The sequence below is a fragment of the Lytechinus variegatus genome, chromosome 2 (genome assembly GCF_018143015.1).
Source record: "Lytechinus variegatus isolate NC3 chromosome 2, Lvar_3.0, whole genome shotgun sequence".
In the NCBI taxonomy this organism is placed as follows: Eukaryota; Metazoa; Echinodermata; class Echinoidea; order Temnopleuroida; family Toxopneustidae; genus Lytechinus; species Lytechinus variegatus.
The window spans coordinates 16761915-16788049 of NC_054741.1; the positions used below are offsets into that span (position 1 = coordinate 16761915).

Here is a 26135-nt window from a genome sequence, read left to right on the forward strand (position 1 = left end):
TTTGACATCTTTCCTTGATTCTGATTGGCTAAGAGGTACTGTTCCTATGGTAACTGTCGGATAAACTGGTACTTGTCGGATAAAATGTCCGACAAGTCCTTTCATGAAACGCCCCCCAGATGTGTCTTTCGAAGCTAAAACGAAAAGGAAAACAGTTAAACTAATATAAAATGACATTGGGTGTAGCTGAAGAAGTGATATAGGTTCCTGGTAGTCATAAGTAAAGAGGTAAGTGAATAAGAAAGAAAAAAAAAATGGGGGTCCCAAAATTATTCGCTTCAAGAGGAAGTGGACAGTCTTAGAGAGGTGTGAAGCACAGCGGTAAATTTTGCAAGAGCTGCATGCGCCCCTCCACCTATTCCGAACATGTACTATAGTCCTAAAGCAGAAATAACATTTTTTAAATGTATATTTCCATAACGATGTCATCGAAGTTTCACAAATGTATAAAACATTCTCAAGTTTACTGTCAGAGATCAAGTCTAATATCGTGCTTTGACGCGAAAATAGGCTTAAATGTTTTTCCTCATGATAAGCCCCCCCCCCACTTTCCAAAACGTTCTGCGGCCCCTGCAAGACAGAGCACTAGTTGTCTTGAAACAATATACTTTTCCACGTAGTTTTACCATTCTTTTAAAAACTGAAACGATTAATGAATTAAATAGAACAAGAAGAAAAGGCCCGGTAGCTGGTTCTATCAATGATAGTCAGGAAACAAAATAAGAATCGTGGCTCAGGCTGTGCATAGTGCATAGAAACGTAGAGAACATCTCACATTTACCATTCCCCCCTCTGACGTCACAGGAGATGAACTCGATCCAGAATCGGATGCTTCTTGATTTTTGTTCCCTTTCCCATTGCCGCCATTTCCGTTCCCGCCGTTTCCAGTAGTACTCTCGCCTTCTCTGACTGGACATTGGGATCCTGTATCATGAAAGAAAATAATAATAATATCGCTTGGTGGTGTTTCAAGTAGCTGATCGTAAAGTTACGAGGCCATGGGAACAATTTTTTTTACAGGGAGTGCTGATGTATGTTTGACAAGCAAAAAAAAATAAAGGGTTTCACTACAAGAAAAATGAATGTCATTTTGGCCCCGATAAATTGGAAAAGCGTAAAAAAAGGTTTCTCTACAAAAAATGAAGCCTATTTTCGTCACGAGAAAATTGACAAGCAAAAAAGGGTTTTCTGTACAAAATGTACGTATTTTTGGTTACATTTCTCCATTGTGTCATACCTATCACAATTCCAGGGGGTGCTGCCTATGGAGAATAAAATAGTAGTGCTTCATCGGCATCCCCAACACCTTCGCTTCCAGGGCCATGTACAGTTACGCACGATGAAACACGTAAGACTTCAAATGTTTTAAGATGCTATGATAGCTAGACCGGTAGCTAGATAAGGAGTATATATTTTTAGCATAAGAAACGACCACCAGTCGTTGGTAACATCATGTGTAACTTCTTGATAATTACATTTTGATATGACGTGCCCCTTGGTTTGCATGAGCAAACAAGCAAAATGAAAGCTTTCATTATTAGATTATAACACTGCGTTACATAATTATCACGAACGGAAGCGTATCCATGATTGAATTGATATACGAGCGGGGCACAAAAATATCTTGTTCATAGAGCAGTTGATCAATCTCAAACAATTGATGTCAAATATGTCAATATAAATTTATAATTAAATAATGGTTCACACCTTTACAATTTACAATTCCGTACCGGTACTGTTGGTTTTGTATGTGTATTATTTTATACTATTTTCGTAATCAATTTTTTAATGGGAAAACATATAAGCTACTTGGATTGAACAGCAACGAATACTTGCCATATGTCCTTCACTGTAAGAACGCTGTTTAAAATTTCAAGCACGTTGTTTAAGCTCGTCACTCTAATAACTTTTGTTTAATTTTTTTAAACAAATGCTTAAACTTTTTAAACAACTGTTTAAACTTTTTAAACAACTCATTAAAAAGTTACAACTTAGAGTGACATGCTTAAACAGCGTGTTTTTTTTTTTACTGTTTTCATGAATTCGTACAAATAAAACTCAATTATACTAATTATCCCTGTGAAAACATAGACGTGGGAAATGAAACTATGTGTTTACCGTTGATTGTCATCGACCCAACATCTCCATTTTTAAATCCAACTCCACCCTGAACGTTCACTGCGTCCAAGGTAAGACAGCTCTCATTGGCCAAAAGTTGAACCACGCCTCCTGCCCCGCCCCCTCCGCACAATGTGGTTCCATTGATTGCCGAAGATCCACTTCCACCCTCAACGTTCAACAATCCACCATCACCCATGTAGATCTGTAATAAATGCAAACCTTTTATATATATATATAACTAAAAGAACTGTGAACAATGCATGTAATGTTTAGAAACATCTAGAATCTCATTCATGCGAGGTCTGTCAAAGATTAATATTTGAGTAAAGATATTAATATTTTAAACCCTACAATCAATCCATTATCAAGATCTACAAATAAATCTGTAATTGACATTCATGTTTGGCGTCATAACTAAATAATAAAACAAATATCAAGACCTTAGTGTTAAGATAATTATCATGTCTTTTGTCACATGATCATGCCTTTCACAAATAGATATACAAGATGAGGGCGAATTATTTTGATATACTCACGTTTTGAGCAATAAGACGAATAAACCCACCGCTGCCACCACCAAGACAACAATCTTGTCCTTCTGGGGTAAACTCCGCTGCATCTTCTCCAGCGGCTTTGATTTCAGAATCTATGAATGAGCATAACGTATAGATTATCATATGAGTTGGTACCAATTTTAGCTTTGATATTTAGGGCATTCTTCCAGCAAGTTTTTATTCTTGATAAAGAGATAAGTTTGTTTTTGGTGACCTCTGTTTCATTTCCTACCAACATCTAACCCTCCTTTGTGTTTTTCTTCTTTCTTAATTTTTTTTATTTCACTCTTTTACATTTTCTCAAATAAACTTTCTTTTAATGCATCTTGTTGTTCTTCGACTAACACCTTCGTAGACAACTTTGATGCCAAAGTAAGTTTACCAAATTGACCACCTTTCTAGATTTCCCAAGCCCAATATTACCTAATTATCAAAGTCTTTGGGTCTTTTATCGCATAGTCACCGGGAATATGGACAATGTGTTTTCATAACTTTTCAAACCCTATAATTTTGCGCAATTCTTTTTCAAAATCAACTGTCACTGTGCTGCACTCAAACAAGGGGAAGTGAATTGGTATACTCATAAAATGAAAACCAAATATGAAATGAAAAAAGCCTCTGTGCATGGCCACGGTCTCGAAAGACAAAGGACTGCATTTATTTTTCAAAGTTCTGTCAATAAATATGCAACAAGACACTATAATGATTTATACTTGCCAAAGTACCGATATGCTTTTTCTCGTTCCATTATTAATTACAGAGGACCTATTATTTGGAATAATTTGAAATCAGAACAGAAATCTTGCCAGTCAATGTCTCTTTTTAAAAGACAATACAAATCATATTTTATTAATCAATCGGTGATTCAATAGCCATTCAGTTGCCTGTTTTGCCCTATTACGTTTTGTATTGGTGTATACTTTATTTTTTGTATGTTATGTTCGGGGACTAACCTTGATAGGAGTTCGGCCTTTGCTGGTCCCCTGCATCCGGTACATGTAAGTTGTAATTGTTATCTCTAAAATTGTATTTTGCTTTTTTATCCCTTGCCTCTTTATAATATTTTTAAATATTGTTTTATCATGTTAGTTGTATGATTTCATCTTGGATGCAAATAAAAGGCCAACCAATGATACCAATCAATAAAATAGAGAAGATATATTGAACGAATTTAAAGTGTTTAGAGACACCATACACTGATTTGCCCACCCGAGAGAGAAACTTACCAATGTATATGAGACCTGCTGCAATAATCTCAATTGCACCACCACCATAAGCTTGCTCGACCTCAGTACAATTCGATGATATTCCACCTAATTAGGGTAATCAGATTTAAGGAGTAAAATATTTAATGATCAATTTCCAAAACATTGTATTATAAATGATGCTTTTCTCATTAACACAGGATAAAGATACAATGTAATAACGCCAAAATATGATTTTATGGGGTAATGATAACAAAGGGAAGAACAGAAATGTATCATCAAATATCAGAGAAGTAAAAAAAAGTAAAGTACAAGACAGTGGAAGTATTTGTGACTTTTTTTATATGCATAACTATCATTTTTTGCAATCGAAGTCTATATTTCTTTTAGGAGAACCACAGGAACAATTCGTCTCATCTTCACCTATCCATCTATATGAGGGATCTTTTTTTAATAATCAGTCTCTGTTTTCTAATTCATACAAAGTTGTAATGCTCTCAAATTTATCATAGCTTGGGCAGTATATGAAGTAAATAAGAATAGACAAAAAGGGGGGGTCGGAAATGGGTTTGGAATTGCCCATAGGGTTATTACTATATTACATTTATTTAGAATGAACGAAAACAAAGGTTATGAAAACCAGGGACGGATCCAGGATTTTCCAAAAGGGAGGGGGGCAAATTCTTCGGCGGAAAAATTTGACAAGAAAAAAACAGAAAAAGAATAAAAAAAGGTTTTTAACCTCAAATTTGGGATATTTCGTAACCGAAAAAAATTGACAAGCAAAAAAAAGGGTCTACAATTCAAAAAGAGGGCATTTTTGCATCATAAATTTTAATTTTGCTTCTCAGAAGGGGGGCACGTGCCTCCTGTGCCCCCCCCCCTGGATCCGCGCTTAATGAAAACGGAAATAAACCTGCGCTTCCACCAAGAAGATGATCCGTGTCGTTCAGTAAGTAGGCGTTGCTATAGAGTGTTGAGGGGTTTGTGGCCCCGCCCATTCCTCCATGCCCCGCCCCATCAGATGAGTTTGGAGCTGCTCCACCGGGACCACTGGCACCTGAGAGAGGGAAAAGAGAGAGAGAGAGAGGGGGGGGGGGGTGAAAGAAAAGATAGAGAGAGTGGGATTAACAGTATGGAACGACGATGCGTATGCAAAAGTAATACATGTACAATGACAAATATTCCAATGATACTAGAAATAAGTATTTTTTTCCAAAAACAAAAACATGTACAGACAGTACAGCATTTTATTAAATCGTTTAGCTTTAAATCCAATATTGTTTACATATTTTCTTCTGTATATTGCGTTCCTCCCTCTCCATGTACAATTGTGTCGTAATAGTTGTATTTGGGGCACATAAGCATATTGCTTTACGTCTCAACACCCAAGTAAAATTTGACGATACTTGTATAATTCGAAAATATATTATGTCAAGGATGTGATACATGTATATGTACACATTTTAAAAATGATACATGTATGTATTTGAAAGGTGATTCAACGTGTTAAAAAGTGAAATGAGAATGTTTGATAATCATCATGTAACAACGTCAACATGAAATAGCATAATGCAGGGGTGATTGCCGTGGGCATTCCGCGTTTTTTGTTGAATGATAATAACGATTTTATTGACTGGCATCCGTGGCATATCGGATGTATTGAATTCAATAGCATGAATTTGGCACTCGTGTAAGGGTTATGTAATATTTGCTCTATAGTTACAAACGATACATCGGAAATGATATATCGGATTTACCACTCGAGTGCAGTCATTATTGGCTCAGCAGGATTCTCTCGCATCTATTGTTTAGTTAGAAATCTATCCTGTTCATTATAACAAAAAATACATATTTTTAATATATCAAGGTTTTACTATTGCAAGTGATTCGTGAAGAGGATACATATCTTACCAATCATATTATGCGAGCGCGAAGCGCAAGCAAAATTTGTAAATAGGACTACACTGACCAGAAAATGAACATTTGAAACCCTGTTCGACTTCTAAGAAAATCATAAAGAGGATACGTATGACAATACATAAATTTATGCGAGCACAAAGCACGGGTCGATTTTTTTTAGATAAAGATTTAAGAACTGGGCATTTTAAGCACTCTTTGTAATCATTAAATAGAGGCTTATCTTACTAAACATTTAATGCGGTCGCGAGGCACGCGCTATTCATAAAGTGACATGCAAATAGAACATTTGAAGGACTATTTCTAGGAAATAATCAAGAACAGACTATCTCACTATGTGAACGCGAAGTTCCCCAGTCTGACGTCCATGTTTATGATTGATAATCTTTATTTCTAACTTTCTTTGTCAGAGACGGAACTCTATTGTATCAAATTGAAAAAAAAAAACAACTGTGACCGGGTACAGGTAACTACAGGTTTTCATTTTAAAAGGAGATGTGGATTTGAAAAAAGATCACATCATCAATCTTTTTTTTAATTGCATCTGTGTGGGGGCAACATAAGAACTTCATGAACAGAACCGGCTTTTATTCTTAAATTCATCGTAATGAAACAGTATCAACTAGCAATATATATTCTTTTATGCCTAAATCTACCTAAATGCCGATCTTTAAATGAACGGGACTTGTCGTGTTTTTAAATTGAATTTGCGGGATCAAGGGGGATCAAGGTGAATGGGAGTGTGCGTGGTGGGAGGAAATATGGCATAAAGTGACCAAATCCTGCAATTGGAATTATCAATCAAATAGGACCCTTGATGAAAGGGTATTAAATAACAATTTATTTTCCACTTACTTCCAAACCCACCCATATGTCGAACTGTGAATGAACTGGAATTCAACCGATCGAGCGTAATTGTTGTGTTTATCATGACGTCACCGAAGGTGCTGTTCACACGAAGTGCATTCTCTCCACGGACCTCGATTCTCAGCGATGGCCCAAGATAAAGTGAACCGTTTATGTTAAAGGTGGCGACGCCATACTCCCACGTCCGATTGAAGTCGTCCGTGTAGTTATGATATGTTACACTGCCACGGAGAACTATATGCTGTTAATAGAGACCATATTAAGTGAATGTTATACTTCGCATCTCGCCATGTTGACATACACTTACTTTTTTGAAAGACGACTTGGAAAGAAAAAAAGATCTCATCGTGTCGACAACATTATTAACTTGGCAAGATAAAGTATCTCGCAATGTTGGTACACAATCCTTTTGATAAGTCGACTTGGCAAGATAAAGTATCTCACAATGTTGACACGCAACCATTTTGATAAGTTGACTTGGCAAGATAAAGTATCTCGCAATGTCGACAAACAACCCTTCTGATAAACTGACTTGGCAAGATAATGTATCTCGTAATGTCGACAAACAACTCTTTTGATAAGTCGACTTTGAAAGATAACGTATCTCGCCCTGGATAAATAGAATATATTCCATCTCGTCACGTTGATAGCATCTTAAAGCTAATTCCGTAGACAATATAATTTAAATGTTCCTAACTGTGACAGTGTAGGAATATGAACTCACTATAGCATTTTCAGATAAATACATATTTGTATTGGTATAAATTTATATATTTCTAGGTTGTAGTAAATTAAGTCACCAATAGAACAGAAAAAGGGTAATGAAATTTATAATTTATCTTTTCGTTTTTCAGGAATATAAAAAGGAAAGCAGTGGCCTCCAAAATGATATTAAGGGCGGAGACGCTTATCATGTACATATATATTTTCTATATGGTCTTATGTAAAACAACATCAATGATCTGTATTTTCAGTGACTTAATGACACTGTCAAGAATTTACTGAAGAGCTTTCATCAGAAAACCAGAACATATTGCTTTTCTCGACTCGTTCTTGAGTGTTGAATCTCCAAGGGATTTTTCAGGATAAAAATTCTGAGGGTACAGTAGTTTAGATTGCAAAAAATACACTAATTATTAAAAACCAGCAATGTTCTATCAATCTTCATCTTTTTATACCTTATCACGTTTGGATTTAATGTTAACACCAATGAGTTAATCTGAAAATGATAAAAATATGCATCACCATTAATCAGATTATGACTATCAAATGAACTTGACAGGTTTTTATTTTGTTCGTCTATACTTTGATTTACTTATTACACTTCGTACCTGATTTACATTTGAATTGAAAAGCTGGTCACATTCTGATTGGTCTGACTCGGGATCAGTCGTGGTATAGTCAATTGTGGTAGTCATATCGGTGCCGTTTATCTCTGTTATGTTCTCAATCTCGGTTATGTTCTCAACCTCGGTTACGTTCTCGCCAAGGCTTTCGGTAGTGCTTTCCATGGGTCCCGTCCTTGTACTGTCACTACTGTGTGTCTGTTGGGTACCTGACGAACAGGATGCGCCATCTATTCCTTGTGTTCCCGTTGATTGGCATTGCGTAGTCGTGTAAGGGGTTGTGCTCCCGGTGTTCTCGGGTTGAACTGTAGTTTCTGGAGTTCCTGTACTTGGGCTTGTCATGCTGCTCTCGCTTCCTTCCGAGGTTAAGGTGTTGCCGCTTGTTGTGTTTGTGTACGTCGTTTGTGTAGTCGAAAGCCCTGTGGTAGTATCAACTGTGAAACGAAATGAGCCGCAAATAAGTTTGGTATGAGATAGAGACAGAAAGAAAGAGGGAGAGAAGGGGGAGAGAATGCGTGTGTGTGTGTGTGTGTGAGAGAGGAAGAGAGAGAGAGAGAGAGGGGGAGAGAGGGGGGGAGAGAGGGAAGGAGAGAAGGTATGTGGGTGTGTGCGTGTGTGAGGGGTGCGCCTCAGAATAGATGTCTCTCTCTCGCTATATATCTATGTCTAATTATATTCTAAAACAAGCTTGACTCGTTCATGCTTTATTCCAGCATATCCTACATGCAATTCCATTATATCCTAGTTTATTTGATGCACAAATTTTCAACGTTGTCATGGTTGTCCTCCATCCTATCATGCCTATCATCATCTTTCGAAAGTAACTGACAAGAGAAATTCGATTCCGGGTACTAGCCTAATGTACACATACTTGAAATATGTTGAAATAAAGCATGAATGTGTCAACCTTGTTTTTATTATATGCCTATTATTATATTTTCTATTAGTATTATTATTATTATCATCATATCATTATCATCACCATCATCATCATCATTTTTATCATCATAATGATGATGATGATGATAATAATAATAATAATCCGCTTTTTTATATAGCGCTTGATACATCGGAACGACGTGTCTAAGCGCTTTACAGATATATTATTACCCCGGTCATCGGATTCAATCAGTCATTCCCGCACACAATTTGTGCACATCCTCCACTCCCTGGGGAGTATTCCAGTCAGTTGTCTGTGAGGCGCACACAGTACTGGACAAGCTACAATGATTTTCACATCCTACCGGGTACCCATTTAGCACCTGGGTCGAGAGTGGCAAAGTGTGGATTAACGCCTTGCCAAAGGACGCCAGACCGCGGTGGGATTCGAACACACGACCCTCTGTTTACAAGGCGAGAGTCAGAACCACTACACCACGGCTCTTTCACATGATGATGATAATGGTGATGATGATGATGATAAGAGGGGAAGGGTATGTGGGTGTGTGTGATTGCGAGTTGTTGGATGTTAGAATTTTACTAGCCTACAGTCTCACTTTATGATCAACAAAGATAATGGTCCCCGGAGTCTCTTCGAGACTTACTCTCCAGAGGACGATGAATAATATTAGTGTCAATATGATTAATCGCCAATTTCGGTAAATTACACAAAATGAGCGATGTACCCAAATGCATCTTTACTATACATTAATGTTATTGCACATTCGGTAATTGCTCCTCATTTTATCAAAACAATAACAAAGTTTTGTAATCAAGGAACGCATACTTGACGGGATCCCCTTCAAACAAAATGTGCATTTATAATGTAACTTGCCGACACACTATTTCAGTGACGTAACTTAAAAACCATAAGACACTTCGTGCATGGGAGAAATATTCCCGGATTTCTTTTTTATGGTAAGGGGGTTGAAGATTTAGCGTTCCAGATGTAAAAAAAAAGAGTAAAATAATAGGGTCTATATTATCCCTGAAGGATAATCATCATGATCAACAGGATTGGGACGAATTTTGTGACGGAAGGAGGGGGGGGGGTTAGGCCATCATACAGTATAGATCGAGATTGAGTTTTCGTATTTTTTCCCCCACAGGGCTAGGTCCGGGTGTTAGGTTAAGGGGGGGTGGTACTTATGAGTGAATTGCAACTTGGTCTATATGCCTTCTGCTACCGAGTTTGTCGCATCCCATTTTGACTACAACTGATTCGTCTAATAACCCTTCTTTCATCTAAATTACCATGCTTAGCATATTGAAGCTTGTCTAATACATGTATTCGATTCGCATCATCTCGTCCGTTTAAGGTTTATTTTATTCTTTATGTCTAAAGGCTGGTCCCACTATACACTTACGGATGCAGAGAGGATGTAAAACGGAAAAGAATTTTTCCATCCGTTGGAAAACGTTATGTGTCCGTTGTGTGCTCTTTGTATACGTGTTTCATACGCTCTATATCCATTTAGCATCCGTCCACTGTGATTTCATTGTTCGCCCATTTTTTCCATTGTCTGTAGCGGATGAAAACGGATGGAGCCAGTTATGACTACGTTTTGTGTCCGTCGGCCAGTGGGACCAGGTCCGGGACCAGGTCTTAGTACACATTTGGTCTGCGTCCATTTTGGCTTATATCCAAACTTAGACAATTTATCACATCGTCTCGTAACCCTTTTAGCAAGTAACTAATTTTATTACTTTATTGATCAGCTAGTTGTAGTCTAAGGACCATTCAGTCTAAATATTGGGTATAGGTCCGATCTGTCTAATCTATACAGTTCAATTTTCATGAATAATTGATGAAAATGCGTAATTTTGTCTTGTCCAATTTCTTTGAAACTTTAACCATCATTTTGCTATATTTTTTTTTCATTCACATTTCGCTAATTAAACAAAAATCGTGTCATTACCAAGATTCTTTGTCCCTTTAAGTCGGCTCAGCGCTTGTTCCATCAGGAGGCCCCATTGTCTAACGATTTCCGACCTATGCAGGTTCAAATAACGTAATATGGGAGTTCTCCGTGATACCTTCCAATAATAATTCATCAAGGCCAGAATGATGTTATTCATTATGAAATAATTGATCTGCGAAGGATAATTATTGATATAATTTAATTCCCCAAAGCAGCGCGAGTGGGTGATTCGCTGAGTATTGCTACGGTCGCAATCCACTGTGCATGTCTTTACGAGTATCGCAGCCTGCGAACGAATTTTTGCTCTTCGTACGTCTAACTTTGCGGATAAATCCCGTCATAAAAAAATTTTGTGTCTTCGTGGGCTGTTAGATACCATGGACCATTTTACAAATGAAAAATCTTGAGGCGAACGTACACAGCACCGCACTTGACTAGCAATGTACAATCGACTTACAGCATGAACCAACTTGGTTCATGCCACGTAGTCTATCTTAAACAATGATGCTGATGCGATCTCCCTATTCCCCTGTGCGTTCGACGTAAGAACTGCGTACATGTGGTCCGATGCTCGTGCATATCACATGCGGTGTTCTTGCGTTTATACAAACACCAAAGGATTCGCGGACCCCACATACGTCCAGATTAAAATTAAAATGTATGGATGCTCTCTTTCCGAAAGCTAACATAGAAGGAATACTGACTTCCGATCCCTAATTCATCAACAATCTCCTCATCGCTCCTCCTCTTGGTTACTATTATTGTAATTATTATTACTATTATTATTATTGTTATTATTGTAATCACTATCATTATTATTAATATTTTATTGTTTCTATTATTATCATCATTTATGATGATTATCATTATAATCATTTTCATTACAATTATTATTATTATCGTTATTATTGTTGTTGTTGCATTTGCTGTATTTTGTCATTTTCATTGTTACTATTACACTTTTATTTTGAAACGGAAGTGGATTTACATCCAATAAAGCGACCCTATTTCTCACCTCCACTTCCTTCGTCTGCGAACAGAGCCAGTTCCAAATCCAGGTCCATGTAATAAACACACGAAAACGTCCCATTTTCACTATCCGAGACGTTGTATGGCAGGCATGACGTCATGTTGTCGTCACAAACAAGATACCAAACACCACAGTCTGTATTGATGGTTAACGTGCCATCGGTCAGTACGAGATCTGAAATGAAATGAAGTAATTTTTGTACTTTGAAATTGTTTTACAAACATACACACGTACATCCACCCTCTCATTACATACATACATACATACACACCCTCACATCCACACACACACACCTTCACCCCGCACCCTCCCACATAATATACCCGCCCACCTCCTCATCCTCTTTCCCATAGTGATTTTGCACGTAAACGTGCTCAAAGCGCTTTACAATATAACATAACAATGAATAAATGTACTCTGTAGGTGCTATAACAATAAAGGATATAACAGAGGAAAGAAAATATATTTTAACCTGGTTTTTAATAATTGTATTGAAGGAAGGATATAAATGGATGTTGATCGATCTGGGTTTATTTCAAATTTATGACATCTAGAGTCCTAATTGAAACCGATATAAAAAAAATTAATGTAGGGACTACATGAAAATATTGCGACTCGACATGATAAAAGAGTACCAAAGAGATAAAAGGCCGACGGTAAAAGTATACAGGAGGTAGGAAGTTTATTTTGATGGATGTATAAATGTTAAAGGAAAAAATGAAAATGTGATAATAAAATTTATGCTCTGTGACGTTACCAGTAGAATATCAAAAGGTTAAGAGTTTATATAACCTTACTATTCATTGAAGGATTTTTATCAAATTGTTCACTAATATATATTTCAATATATTTCTCTGCTCTTATTATTATCGCCAGGATGAACTTCCCCTTTAACGGGTTTGGTGACCTGATTGGGTTAGATGAACTAATAATCCAAAAACTGGCATCGAGTAATGAATATCAAGTATTTTCACCGTACATGCACCAGCATAAAGTATGACAATGTAATGGGATATTGTGCAGGTGTAATTTTGGCGAAAGCTGGTTCTGCTCCCGAAAATAGCAACAAAAATAACAATAAATTGGCTCGCCGCTTCGCAGCACGCTGTGATGGTCCTTCTGGTCCCACTTAGAAAAGAAACTTAGAACCACCCTGCCCTTTATCAAAGACTTATTCTCGGAAATGAAATTTGATAAATTTCATTGTAAAGATATTTAAAAGAGAATGAAAGACAATAAAATTATGATGATATTGTGTATGTTGACGAGCGAGGAAGAATGCTTTTGAATTGATCATTTTTCTATCAGCGTATACGTTGAATAAATTATTATTATCAGTGCACTTTCATTATTAAATTATAGAGGGAAGCCATATGAATATTGATGCAATAGCCATGCATAATCGAATTGTATGTGCGGTGGAAACTGGAGCAATAATAATAAAGTAAGGAAAGTCAAACATCAGAAAATATGATGTTGGCGCAAGTGAGGTGAATCTAAAAGATGGTGTACATTAGTGGTGCGCATGTCTGGTACGGTTTTTGGCTTTTGAGTTTTCTTTCTGTATTTAAATATAGGCCTAGATGTATTACTGCGATAATATATATGACAAATTTATAAATGCATTTATAAATATCCATTGCAGACCTGTCTACAATTAGAATTTGAAAAACAATGCAATGGGTTGAGACAAATGTTTGGACCACCTATTGCCATCTCAATGCAAACGTGAAGCTCAATTCATGGAATATGTAACTATATTCAAGTATCAATGAATGACCTTTTAATTACCCACTCAAATGCAATGAACGTAATGGCTTATAAGAACCTGTACAAAAATCTCGAGGACGGTTGGATTTATAGGATCAAACAATATTTATCTAACCAGGGCTCAGTTTTACGCTTATTAATTATATGTATAGTCTTTGTCTTGCAAAGTGCACTCTTAATAGTTTAACCAACTCAGAACTTATTGGTTGAAATATGAACCTAACAACTGAACCCCCAATATATGTGTAAAGTTATACATGTACAACAGCTTTTGGCAACTCTTTTTTTATTTAAATATTTTAAAGAAATGGATGAAGAGAACAATGGTAGGCGTAGCTTAAATCAAGGTTCCCCAGAGCTATCTACCCTTTGGAAAAATTGGCGATGCCGAAAAAATGTCTCTGCCGGGAATCGAACCCGGGCCCCCAGCTTTGAACGCCGGTGCCTTAACCACTAGACCACAGAGACGGGTTAATGGCTAGGGCGAACCCAATCCGATTGACCGTCAGATAGACAGATTTTCGACACTATACCTATAATTTCCTTTGTCGGGTGAAGGTGGGTTTAGAACAATGACAAGCCGCCATGCCTCAGCTGGATCAAAGCGATTGCTTCGATACAGTACACATATAGGAGAAGAAATACAAATGTGTAAAGTTATACATGTACAACAGCTTAATATATATATATATATATATATATATATATATGTATGTATATATATTGCGTCTTATTTTGCTTCAGCAAACAGCTTGTCGGTTTACATATAAGAAACAAGATACAATATATTTATTTAGTCATCGCAACATTATAATTATAAAGAAATTTGTTTTCCGTTGGTAAACATAACCATACAGGAAAAAAAAATAAGTTACTTGATAAGCAACATTAGATCAAAATTTAAGTTTATATCCACTAGCTTCTCCAGCACACGGAGCGCATATTTTTCGTCTGCATTGAGTTTCTGAAAAAAGTCTCATGTACGAATGTGATAAGTGCACTTTGTCAATCCATGTTTGATATCTTTTTTTCATATTGAGTTGCCATTAATTGGGTTGATTAGCTCTGTTGAATTGACGAAGTTTACATGAAAATTTGATTTGATCTTATGATCATCAACCTCATATCTTTTAATCAAAAGGCGAAAAACGAGTAATCTATTTTTCATCGCCACAGGCAAATTTCAAATAAGCGGGTCAAAATGAAATATGCAGGAGTCTACAATCATGAAAGGGGCGTTTATATAAGGGTAGGCCCTGATTGACATTTGCATCGCGATCCAAATTTCGATTATTTGTTTCGACCGTTCACACACATAGAAATATCGCAAGGAAAAAATGCTCCATACTTGTATATTTCGAGACTGACCGCAATTTGAAGAGTTAGATCTATTTTTTTTCAACGGGATAAAAAAAGAAAGCATTTTCAAATTGCTAGAAGATTCAAATAAACACGGCGAGCAGTAAATCACGATTATTCTTTAAAAAAAATACAAAAAGAAGTGCGATTTGGATCGCGACCTTGGTCGAGACAGTTCTTGGACATTTTCTTTCCACAAACATTCCCCCCAAAAAAAAAAAATATTTTTTAATTTCACTTTTTGCCTTGTGTGTGAACACCACTCGTGATAAGCTCCCATAATATTTAGGCAAACCGGTAAAACAGGATGTGCTCCTTACTATCACTCACTATCACTATCGCCAACATAATATTATTCGATATCACTATTACTGTCATCACCCTCACCACCATAAGCATCATCTAACCATCTTCATCATCGTCCTCCTCATCATCAACATAATCATCGTCATCGACGCCATTATCATAATCATCACCATCACCCTCCTCCGTCTTCTCCTCGTCATCATCAACTTCACTATCAACATCATAACCATTATCATCATCATCATCATCTTATCATCATCAACGTCATCGTATTCATCATCATCTCTATCATCGTCGACATTATCATCATCATCTCCATCATTATCGGCCATCATCATCATCGTCATCATCATCATCGCCATCATCAACATCACAAAATTATCATGAACATCGACAAATCTTATTCAATCTATAGAAAAAAAGAATACATAGAACACATATGAATTTTCTTTAAATAAATTTGATTACATAAAATGCTTAATCATACACACATTTATGGTCTTAACGAGAAATTATAATTTTTATGAGGTCAGTTACATGTTTGCTGCAAAGCCATGTCGCAATTTAAAGAAATGAGTGTAGTATTCGAGGCGTATTCTTCTTCGAAATTCAGAGGTATGAGAGAGAATTGTCTTGAAAGGGTCTTTAACCCTATATGGCATTAAGGTGATTTTGATAAAATCAGAAGAACATAAATGAAATATTGGTGAAGGTTTCATTAAAATCCATCAAAGAATGAGAAATTTGTGAATTTTTAAAGTAGAAATATATTGCAAATCCTAAAAATTTAGAATTATATATCAAATTAAAGGAGAAAATAAGAAGAACACGATGGTGTAAGTCATTATCATGGACACCGATGAAACTCAGTTAATTGATAGTTTAAAGTTCTCTCTCTGAATGCTTCAAACACGTCAAATTATGACGTCACATGCGAATAGCTCACCGTATCTTATATGTAATATAAATTTCTTAAATTCACATTTTTTAATGGAGCAATGATGAATAAAAATATTTGTATACAGGGGTTTCAAAGAATGTGTCTGATGATGCACCTCAAGCACAATTAAGTCACTTTCGATTTTTGAAAACGAAATTTAATAAAAAATCGATTTCACACAAAAAACGGAATAGTTCCCCATCTGTGACATGGCAAAATAAAAGAAAGAAAGATTTTCATGAGACCTTCACCAATATCTTTCTCTATGTTTGTGTCTTTTATTAAAACTGAATTATCGTCAAGGTGAACTTCCTCTTTCATAACAACAAACAATTCGAATGCCGTATGAAGCAGAAAGAAAACGAGGAGTTTAATTGAATGATACTCACCTGTACAGTTGTGGATATGCTGGCCATTACAGCTGACATCGGTAAGAAACTATAAGAACAGAGAGATCGATAAATGATAGAATTGTAGAAAGTTATCATGTATATTATATTTAATAATAGAGAGAAAGTGAGACGGGTAAATAAAGAAAGAGATGGAGAGAGTGAGATATATAGAGAGAGACAGACAGGCAGAGCGAGAGAGAGGGATGGGGGAGGGGAGAAGATGCAAAAGGTGGTAGAAGCAGGTACATGCGTCTCCATGGTCTTGGTCGTTATAAAGGAAATATCAAAACATATTATTCAAATTCTAAATAAAATCTTACTTCGTATTTGTTCATTTCTACACACTCTAAATAGAGTGTGTAGAAATGAACAAATACGAAAAGATTGATCCAATATAGGGTAAAATGGGAACATGCATGCTGGTTGGGTAAAAAGATACCCAATATTTTGTAAATTTTACACAATGTTGCGTTGAAATAGCCCAATACGGGTTAAAATTATATCTAGGAATGATGCATGTTCCCTTCCCACCCAATATTGGGTAAAATTTTACTCACTGTTTTTAGAGTGCAGAAAACAATACAAAATTCATTGCCAATGTATGATTATGAAATATTATGACATAAATGATTTCATGAATATAACAAGGGAACAGGGGTACTGCGGCTGGCATAGAGTAGATAATAATAAAGATAAATAATATTTTCCTATGAAGGACATACATATAATATTTCAAAAGGAATATATCCCAGATTAAATATCCCCTGGGAATACCTGAGTTGAATATTTAAAAAAATGGTCTTCACAAGGTAATTAGAGGCTGTCGCTTTTTCTAATTCCCGGAGCCCGTAACACAAAGCTAAGCAATGATTGTAGAACAAATTTTTACGATTGATTCCATTGACTACAATGTACAATCAATCGTAAAAATCAAGCTTACAAGTAATCATATATGCTTTGTGTTACGGAGCCCTGGATTACTTAGAGTCTTGAGTCGTTCGATTTTAGATAAAAAAAAGTAATTAGCTCATCGTGAATGCGCGTTATTAATTTGTTTAAATCATTATTGACTGACTATATTTGCCAAGCAAGTCGGATCCATAGAGTCGAACCTTGACTTCATTTTCTGTCCGCCATTTTGGCTCCTGCTGCCGAAGAGAATATAAAGTTTACACAAGATTGGCTCCCAAAAAGTGACATAAATGATAATGCACCAGATCCACTATGTAGAGTGTTCAAAGCGCAATGAAAAGAAAGAAGAAAATAAATACGTATATACCGTCATGGGGGACACTGGATGACACTTACAAGATGAGATATCAATAACATTCATCATAATGTAACCCTGACAGGAACGTTTTTTTAAGAAAACAGTCCGGAAAAAATATTCAACCTTATTTGGCCAAAAAAGGGAAAGAAATAAAAAAAAAGGTTCTTGTTTACGACAAGAAGTGTTACTATTTAAGGAATCTGCCTCTGGCCATTAACGTGCAAATACGGTGCTTACAATTTGAAATTCTAGGCATGAACGCCAAAGTTATTTTTAATGGAAACAAAGAAAAATCACAACTAAACAAACATTTAGCTACGGATATGCTATTACAAACCAAAATAAAACATCTAGGTTTATTACGAATTCATGTAATGTAACATTAATTTTAGAGTAACATTGTATGTAGCAATGTGTGATTAGGCGATGATAACTGCTGTGCCCCCATAATAAATGATACTAAATGATTTCAACAATGATAATCAATTCAATTCAATTCTTTATTTCATTTTTATTCAAAACATAATACAAAGTAATATAAAGTAATACAAATCAAGTACAATTTTACAGAAGGGCATTCTTACTTCGTAAAACAAACATAAAAAATAGTATAATATAGAGCATAAATGGAAATGAGGGGGATCCACTAAAAAGCAAAGCTTGTAAAAGTGTGGATCCCCCTTGGAAATGAAGAAAGTATAGTCGACTTATTCTTATATGCGTACATGTATGTATTACAGGAAAGAAAAGAGAACAAAAGAAATCATACTGATGCAAACATAATTACTGAACAAATGCAAAGCTTTTCACACAAAGAGGTCTTTGTGTGAACAAATGGAGGAGGAAAGAAAAAGAAGAATCAAAAGAAGAAAAAAATAAATAAAAATGAAGAAAAAAGTGAAATAAGAATTACAAAAATACAAATAAATAATTTTTGTTTCCAAAAGTGGTATTTTTTCGACATCACTATATCTGTCGAATTTCATTTGACATCTAACAAATTTTAAGTTATGCCTTAATCCTAATACAAAAGTCCAGATTCATTTGATCAAATTTACTCGTTATGCTCGCTCGCTTGCAGATTGTTAAAACATTACACCGCATAAAAAAATGCCCCTTCAAAACTGTTGACCATATTTATGTACATACTAAAGCTTAAAAAATCTAATCTTGGTGTGTTGATGCAGATTTTCAAACCTTTATTCATCATATGACCCTTTAATTTCCAGAACAGAAGAATTCAATATTCAATTCAAATAAAAGTTTCCTTTTTCGATTGACATTTCATCCATTTACAAAGAAGTATATACAAAACAATGAAAACATTGTTGAAAAACAATGTTGAATGTTGAAAAACAAAATCGAAAACATTATAATATTCAAATCATGTGCATGTAGCTAGGCGTAAAACACAGAAAGCAGGTGGTCGTGTCGGGATACGCCTGTAAAACTATATCACTAAAAATATGAAAAATTATTTTGTATAAAGACGGCCATTGTTGTTAAAACACAATAGTCCTTCGGAGAACAAAAGGATTTCTGCTTATTACTCAAGGAATTGTCATGACAAAAATGCCCAGTCAAACGTCGTTTTTTTATCCATTGGACAAAACATGAATCAAACGGAAATAGAAACGATTAAAATGATAAATGTTGCAAAAAAATAACAACCCACCAGAATCAATACAAGGTGAACAACGAATCGCCAAACACAGCTCTTCCCGTGGAGACCCGCCATCAGATCACCCATCTCCATCCGTGAACTGAGCAATCCACCGACGACGAAAAACTAAACATGAATGTCATTTCGCAGCTCTGGCAAAAATAAGTATTATCGAATATATCCTATACTCTGTCGCAAAAAATGATAATAACGCACCCGTTGCCTCTTGATACCCGATAATTGGTTGGTCAAATAGAAACGATGGCAATAATTTCATCGAGCGAGTGACTCGAGTCGATTATTAGCCTCGGTATTGTCGGCGGGTCAGTATAATTGAAACAATGTCAGGCGTCGGTGTCTTCTTGCACATCAATTTCTACATTTTTTTTCCCCGGGAACACATATTCCAAAAGCTCCTGTAAAACAATCTGAAAATAAAGTCAAACACCAGTTCCCATCACGCTCGTACATGTCAATATTGGTGTAACGTTTTGACAAATCAATACACTTTTTTTTTATAAAGTAGAGCTTTGTTTGAGAATTATAACACACACGCGCGGGTACACTCTCACAAACCACAAGCAATCCCATCGCTGATTGGTTGGGAGGTGGTATACCACGTGACATCGGGCGCCGTGTATTATTTGATGCTATTTTTTATGTTATAGTGAAAAGAAAAGTTTACGATTAATATAAAGATGAATTTTAATCCTGATTTTTCATTTTTTTAGAGCAATCAGCTTATGATGACAATCATTCTCCTGTAAGTATGAATATTATAATAACTTGGTAGTAGATCATTCTATTTGTTTAGAATGATATATTTTAGTAAACATATATGTTTTTATATGATTCATGTAAAAAACAGTAATGAATATTATGCGACCTTTGTTATGTAAAGAAAATGTATTATACGAATGATAAATAAACACGACAAATTTAATTGTTTACTGTGAATATAATCTTCTAGAATTATATAGAATTATATCTGCATCTCCTAAATTTGGTTTCAAGTGATATCACCTTTCATTAGGTCCATTGTACTTTTCACCAATTCGAAATCGTCAAATAATGATATGCACCGTATACTGCATATAATCACATTCGGATTTGATGACAATATCCCACAATAATAGAATAAAACACATCACGTCGCTTAGAATGGCGTGCCATTTTGTACGAAGGCCTTTCTATAATTCACTTTTATCAATATTGCATATATTTTTCTAGTAAATATAGGACAGATCTGTTGCCGAAAATGTACTGACTCAGAGAGGGTTTACATTTGAATCTATTATGTTTCAATGCAAAACAGGAAATCACTCAGCTCATGAAACACCAAGTTCTTCACGGTAAGAGAAAAAAAATTATGAGCTATAAGGCGTACGTTGAAGAGATGTTAAAGAAGAAGGAAAAAATGAAAAGGAGGAGATAAAGAAGAAGAAAAAGAAGAAGAAGAAGAAAGAAAGAAAGAAATAGAAAAAGAAGAAGCATAAGAAGAAAAAAAGAAAGAAAGAAAGAAAGAAAAAATATCTGTTCATATTTCTAAAACTTCGGTTCTATCTTGCGAATATATGAATCTCTCTGTAGCCAAACCAGTCTATCCGAAACTACACGCCAATCCTTTGAAAATGCAAGTCATATCACAAAGGAGAGCTAAGAGGCTTTTGTCAAAAGTTGGTGGAGAGGGAAAGCATCGGAATCTCTTGAATATGGACGACGACATATTTGCAAGTGTTCATCTACTGCAAATCTTCGGATGATCTGCTGTCCCAGTCCACCAATCCACCAACTTTCGACAAAAGCCTTTCAACCCCGGGGGTGGGTCCATGCTCCTGTTTGAGGTCTTAATCGCTCCTATCTGGTCCAAACAATCCCCACCCCCCGTAGAGCGATTTATTTTAAAGCCTTGTAAGTGGCAAACATGAAAAGAATGGCGCTTTTAGTAGAAATTTTGAATTCGAACAAAACAATTTCAAAATGCATCAAGACTCCCCTAGCGAAATTGACAGGTCTGGCAATGAGAGATAAACATTATGAACTAGCCTCATTAGCCTCTTTTTTAGTTGTTGTCCGAAAATTATTGCCCCTTCGTTTAAGGTTTTCCGAGTACACGACTGCATTCAAAACCGAAAGAAAAAAGTGTACTTATATCCGCGAGATTGTAAGGCCATTGTCTGTGGTGTCATCCAAAACATGGCTCTACAGGATATCCGAACCGATATCTGAAGATGAGGTAATGCCATCCGGTACCATGCACTCTCTAAAACAATGAGCAATAAATTTATGCGAATGAAAGTTGACAAGGGTCGGGTAACACAAAGGTTAGCGATTGATCGTACGCTTGATTTCTACGATTGATTGTACATTGCAGCCAATGGCATCAATCGTAGAAAAATGTTCTACGATCATTTGCTATTTTTTATGTTACGGGCTCCAGGTCACCTGGATCATGTTTTGATATTGAAAAGAGTAACCAGGTGAGCATTTCACTAAACAGTAAAGTAAGGGATTTCCACTGAAAACTGTTATAAGCTACTGAAAATCCTTGCATCTGATTGGCTTAGAGCAAATTTGTCCAGTGAAAACCACTGACACGATGCCTCAACGAAACGTTTCCCGAGTAAATAACAACAAACTAAAAAAGCAATAAATGATTTAACCAGGTAATACGTGGAAAAGCCTGACACGGTTTGGTACGAGGGCGGTTCTCGTCTGGGAGAGAAAGTGTATAAATACAGTGATCTTAAACAGAATTTAATCAGGTTTGGAGCTGATCCTGTCATCCTGAGAAGCTATCAATACACGGAAAGAATTCAAACTTACGGGACTGGAGTGAGACCCCCAATACGTCAACATGGAGTTGAAAGCAACTGTGATCGTTGCTATCCTGGCTGCACTTGCTATGTCAGGTAAGCTCTCAAATTTCAATTTCGATCATCTAAAAGTATTTTACACAAGACGATATTTTGATTATCGCAATTCATTGATAGGAATCATAATTATTTCTATTTTGTTTGTTAAAGGAGGACTTCATATCATTATCAATCATCACTGCTGTATCGATGGGGAGGGGCTAGGGGGTAGTCCCCAAACGTTCCGTGACCAAACTAAATTTTCATTTAGGAAGGAGTGAAATATGATTTTATTTTCTGAAAATAAAAAAAATGTCGCAAATTAAGATCTTAGAAGGTCAAAATTTTCCCTCGCGATTAAAAAAATATTTCCCCCATACGCCAGGTTTTAATCTGTCATTATCATTATTTATTATCATCATCATCACCATCATCGTCATTATTATTATTATCATTACTACTGTTATTGTTATTTGGGGAAGGGGAGGGTGATTATGGCTTTGCCAAAAGTTGTAACTCGTAATTCAACATTAATCATGAGTATTCAGTATTCTGAGTTTGTCGGGGAATTGCTAATACAAAAGAAACTTGCCTAAGTCAAAATGGTTTATATCCTATAATCTGTCAAATATTTTTCGAGTTTACTATGACTATACATGAATAGTGTCACATCGAACCAAACAAACAATGAAATTTTTATTGTTGTTATAAATTCGGACTATAAGAACTAAATCATCATAAATCTTTAATCAGATTAAATATATCTGAAATATCAGACATAGCAAGAAATATAGGCCTAGGCAAGGCATAAATTGGTAAAATGAACATTATAATATATATATACGTGACAGAAATATTCTTACAGCAGTGTCACTATAACAATATAATGAGGTAAATTGCCACAGTATCTGCCCCCCCCCCCTCCCCATCGTCCCAATGCTCAAGTGATCAGATCGACGGCCCCTGGGGGCATCGGAAAAAGTTTCATATCATTGGAATCCTGAAGGCTTTAAAAATTAATTAATAGGAATGATAAAGTTTTCTGTACCTTTACCTCTTTTACAGCTCATGCACGAAGAGGTGGTCGTGGAGGTATGGGGCCTGGGAGACAGAGGGGAGATGGTCTTTTCGGAGGAAGGCCTGACGGGTTGCCAATGGGCGGGCCAAGGCGAGGAGGTGGTGGAATGATGGATGGAAGGAGGTTTGATGGCCCCGGATTAGGACTAGGTGCCCCTGAGATGGACCAACGAAGACAATTTGGTGGTCCGATGGGTGGTGGAAGAAGATCTGACGGTCCTTTCCGTGGCTCTAGACCTGAAGGAGTCGGAAGGCCTTTCTTCGGTCAAGACGGAACCAGACGTGGTGGTGGAGAAGAAGAAACCGCAGATGCCTCCAAATCAATCTTTGATCGTTTTGGACTCGGTCCGCTTTTTAGAGGACAATCGCGAGGTTGGGATCGTCTTCAAGATCAAGGAGAAGGTCAACAGCATAACGACAGCAGCGAAGAGGATGGAGGTAATCGTCACCATCACCATCGCTACCACCCCCACCACCATCACCACCGTCATAACCGTACTGAAGGCCACCGCCCTCACAACAAGACGGGAGATTACCCCCATCGCCATCACAACAAGACCGGAGACTGGGATTGGGACGGACCAAGATTCCAGATGAGGCCGTTCCGGTTCTTCAAAAACTGGCCATTTGGAAGACACAACCGAACCGGCGAGGAAGGATCTCACGGACATGATGGCCGCCGCCATCCCTTTGGCAAGTTCCCAGGACGCTGGGGGTCACATGAAAGCGAGGAGGAAGAGGAGGAGCAAGTGCAGGAGTCTACAACTAGGGAAAATGCAACCACATCTTCCCCATCGGAAGTGATAACACCATCCTCCCAACCGGAAGTGATTGAAATTGCAATCAATGACAATGAAATAGATACTAATGTCATCGGACAACTGTAAATTTTGTTTTAAAAATGACTGATACGGTAAAAATGAAGTCATCCATGTCTTTCCTCTAGTATTGACTGATAAAAATTCCTGACGATGTTTCATCGATTCTCAGGCCGGGCATCCATATATATTTTTTAGTCATAAACAGACATGAAAATTGAATGGAGATACAACACGTTTCATCATGAATTAGACCTTTAATTCATTATTGAAAGACTTGTAAAATAAACATGATAAATATCATACCAGACTCATGTTCTTTCATAGCATTACTTTTTCATACACTACTATAGATAAAGTTTACATAATTTCTGAAAGAGAAAAGTAGAGAATGTGATATTATGGGTTGATTTTTTTAGATTCATTTAGAGAGAGGTATAGGGGGTGGATGGGAAAAAGGAGACTCCAAATAATTATCGGAGTGAACATGGTGAAAGCTCGGAAAGAAAATTGGGGAGAGATGTGCATGGGAAACTTTATATGCGTGTGAAGTGATACAGACAGAAGCTTGAAAGGAGACCCAGAGAAACAATGATAGAGAAAAAAAATCAATAAACAGGCATGAAAGATTGGGTGTAGAAAGATCATGAATACATATAGAGAGGAAGAGTGATGGATATAATTATAGAGGTTGAAGAGAAGAGAGGAAAGGGGAAAGGATGGGGGGTGCGGGGGGTGTCACTATAACAATATTATGAGGTAAATTGCCACAGTATCTGCCCCCCCCTCCCCATCGTCCCAATGCTCAAGTGATCAGATCGACGGCCCCCGGGGGCCATTTCATTGACGAGTGGATACCATGCGCGACCATGGGGTCTCGAAAAGCCCAATAACAAGACAGTATTTTCCATATTGGCGTGTGAAACCCTACCCTTAGCAAGTATTGGAAACAAAACGATACCCTTGGCAAGTAATTGAACCCCTAAAGAAGTACAGCGATATTTAGATTGTTATATGTCATGGACTACCGTTACCTTTACCGACAGCATTTGGTTTAGTACGGCCACACCTCGCGCAAATCGGACTCTAAACACTTAGTGTTGACTGTTGGGGCAAAAGGTACAACTTTTATAGAACATTTTAGTGTTTTACCCTCGCAAATTTGACCCTAAACACGTCGGTAGCTTTCCTCGCGAAATAGATTCTCTTTTCCCATAAGTGTTTTTGACACCCTTATTGACACCCTTGAAAAAGACATTCTTTTTACGTGTTTTTTTTTGTCGCGCATGGTATCCACTCGTCAATGTAAGTGCCCCCCCCCCGGGCAACTGCCATGTGATATGAATGTAACTAACAATTCTGGACATATCTCGAGGTGAGGTGATTCATTGGCCGGTCTGCTTGCCTTTGCCAAGACGTTGCCATGCGCGACATGGGGTCTCGGAAAGCACCCTAAACACGTGATTTCCAAATGCTGAAAAAATGCACCCCTAACAAGTATTGGCGTGTGAAATCCTACCCTTAACAAGTATTGGAAACAAAACCGTTTTTGGCAAATATTCCGCCTTGAAATGAACCCCTAAACAAGTACAGGAGTGTTTTATTATTAAGGGTCCTTTGGTTGTCGGCTTTACCTTAAATGGTTTAGTACGACTACACCTCGCGCAAATCGGACTCTAAACACTAAGTATTTGGGCAAAATGGACATCCTTTATAAAACATTTTAATTTTGTTGTATCATCCCCGCAAATATGACCCTAAACACGTAATTTTCCTAGTGA

At 36.7% G+C, this 26135-nt stretch overlaps 2 protein-coding genes across 3 annotated transcripts in view; one reads left to right on the forward strand and one right to left on the reverse strand.

The window, feature by feature from the left end:
- Window positions 1-19927, reverse strand: part of LOC121407450 (adhesion G-protein coupled receptor D1-like) — a 43761-nt gene extending 23834 nt beyond the window's left edge. The window contains exons 1-10 of one of the 2 annotated variants that reach the window (XM_041598527.1): window positions 19617-19927; window positions 16669-16717; window positions 11890-12078; window positions 7999-8447; window positions 6656-6908; window positions 4797-4940; window positions 3902-3988; window positions 2658-2767; window positions 2119-2323; window positions 782-924 (exon numbers count right to left, since the gene is read on the reverse strand). In XM_041598527.1, the coding sequence (XP_041454461.1) occupies window positions 782-924; window positions 2119-2323; window positions 2658-2767; window positions 3902-3988; window positions 4797-4940; window positions 6656-6908; window positions 7999-8447; window positions 11890-12078; window positions 16669-16717; window positions 19617-19697 (1710 nt within the window). In that variant the 5' untranslated portion in view covers window positions 19698-19927. Of the gene's footprint in view, window positions 1-775; window positions 925-2118; window positions 2324-2657; window positions 2768-3901; window positions 3989-4796; window positions 4941-6655; window positions 6909-7998; window positions 8448-11889; window positions 12079-16668; window positions 16718-19616 lie in introns of both variants that reach the window. The other variant, XM_041598526.1, reaches the window with a different exon arrangement.
- Window positions 19928-22292: 2365 nt separating this feature from the next.
- LOC121407451 (serine/threonine-protein phosphatase 1 regulatory subunit 10-like) lies at window positions 22293-24664 on the forward strand. Its single transcript, XM_041598528.1, has 2 exons — window positions 22293-22516; window positions 23525-24664. The coding sequence occupies exons 1-2, from the start codon at window positions 22462-22464 to the stop codon at window positions 24421-24423; spliced, it is 954 nt and encodes a 317-aa protein (XP_041454462.1). The 5' UTR covers window positions 22293-22461; the 3' UTR covers window positions 24424-24664.
- The last annotated feature ends 1471 nt before the right edge of the window (window positions 24665-26135 follow it).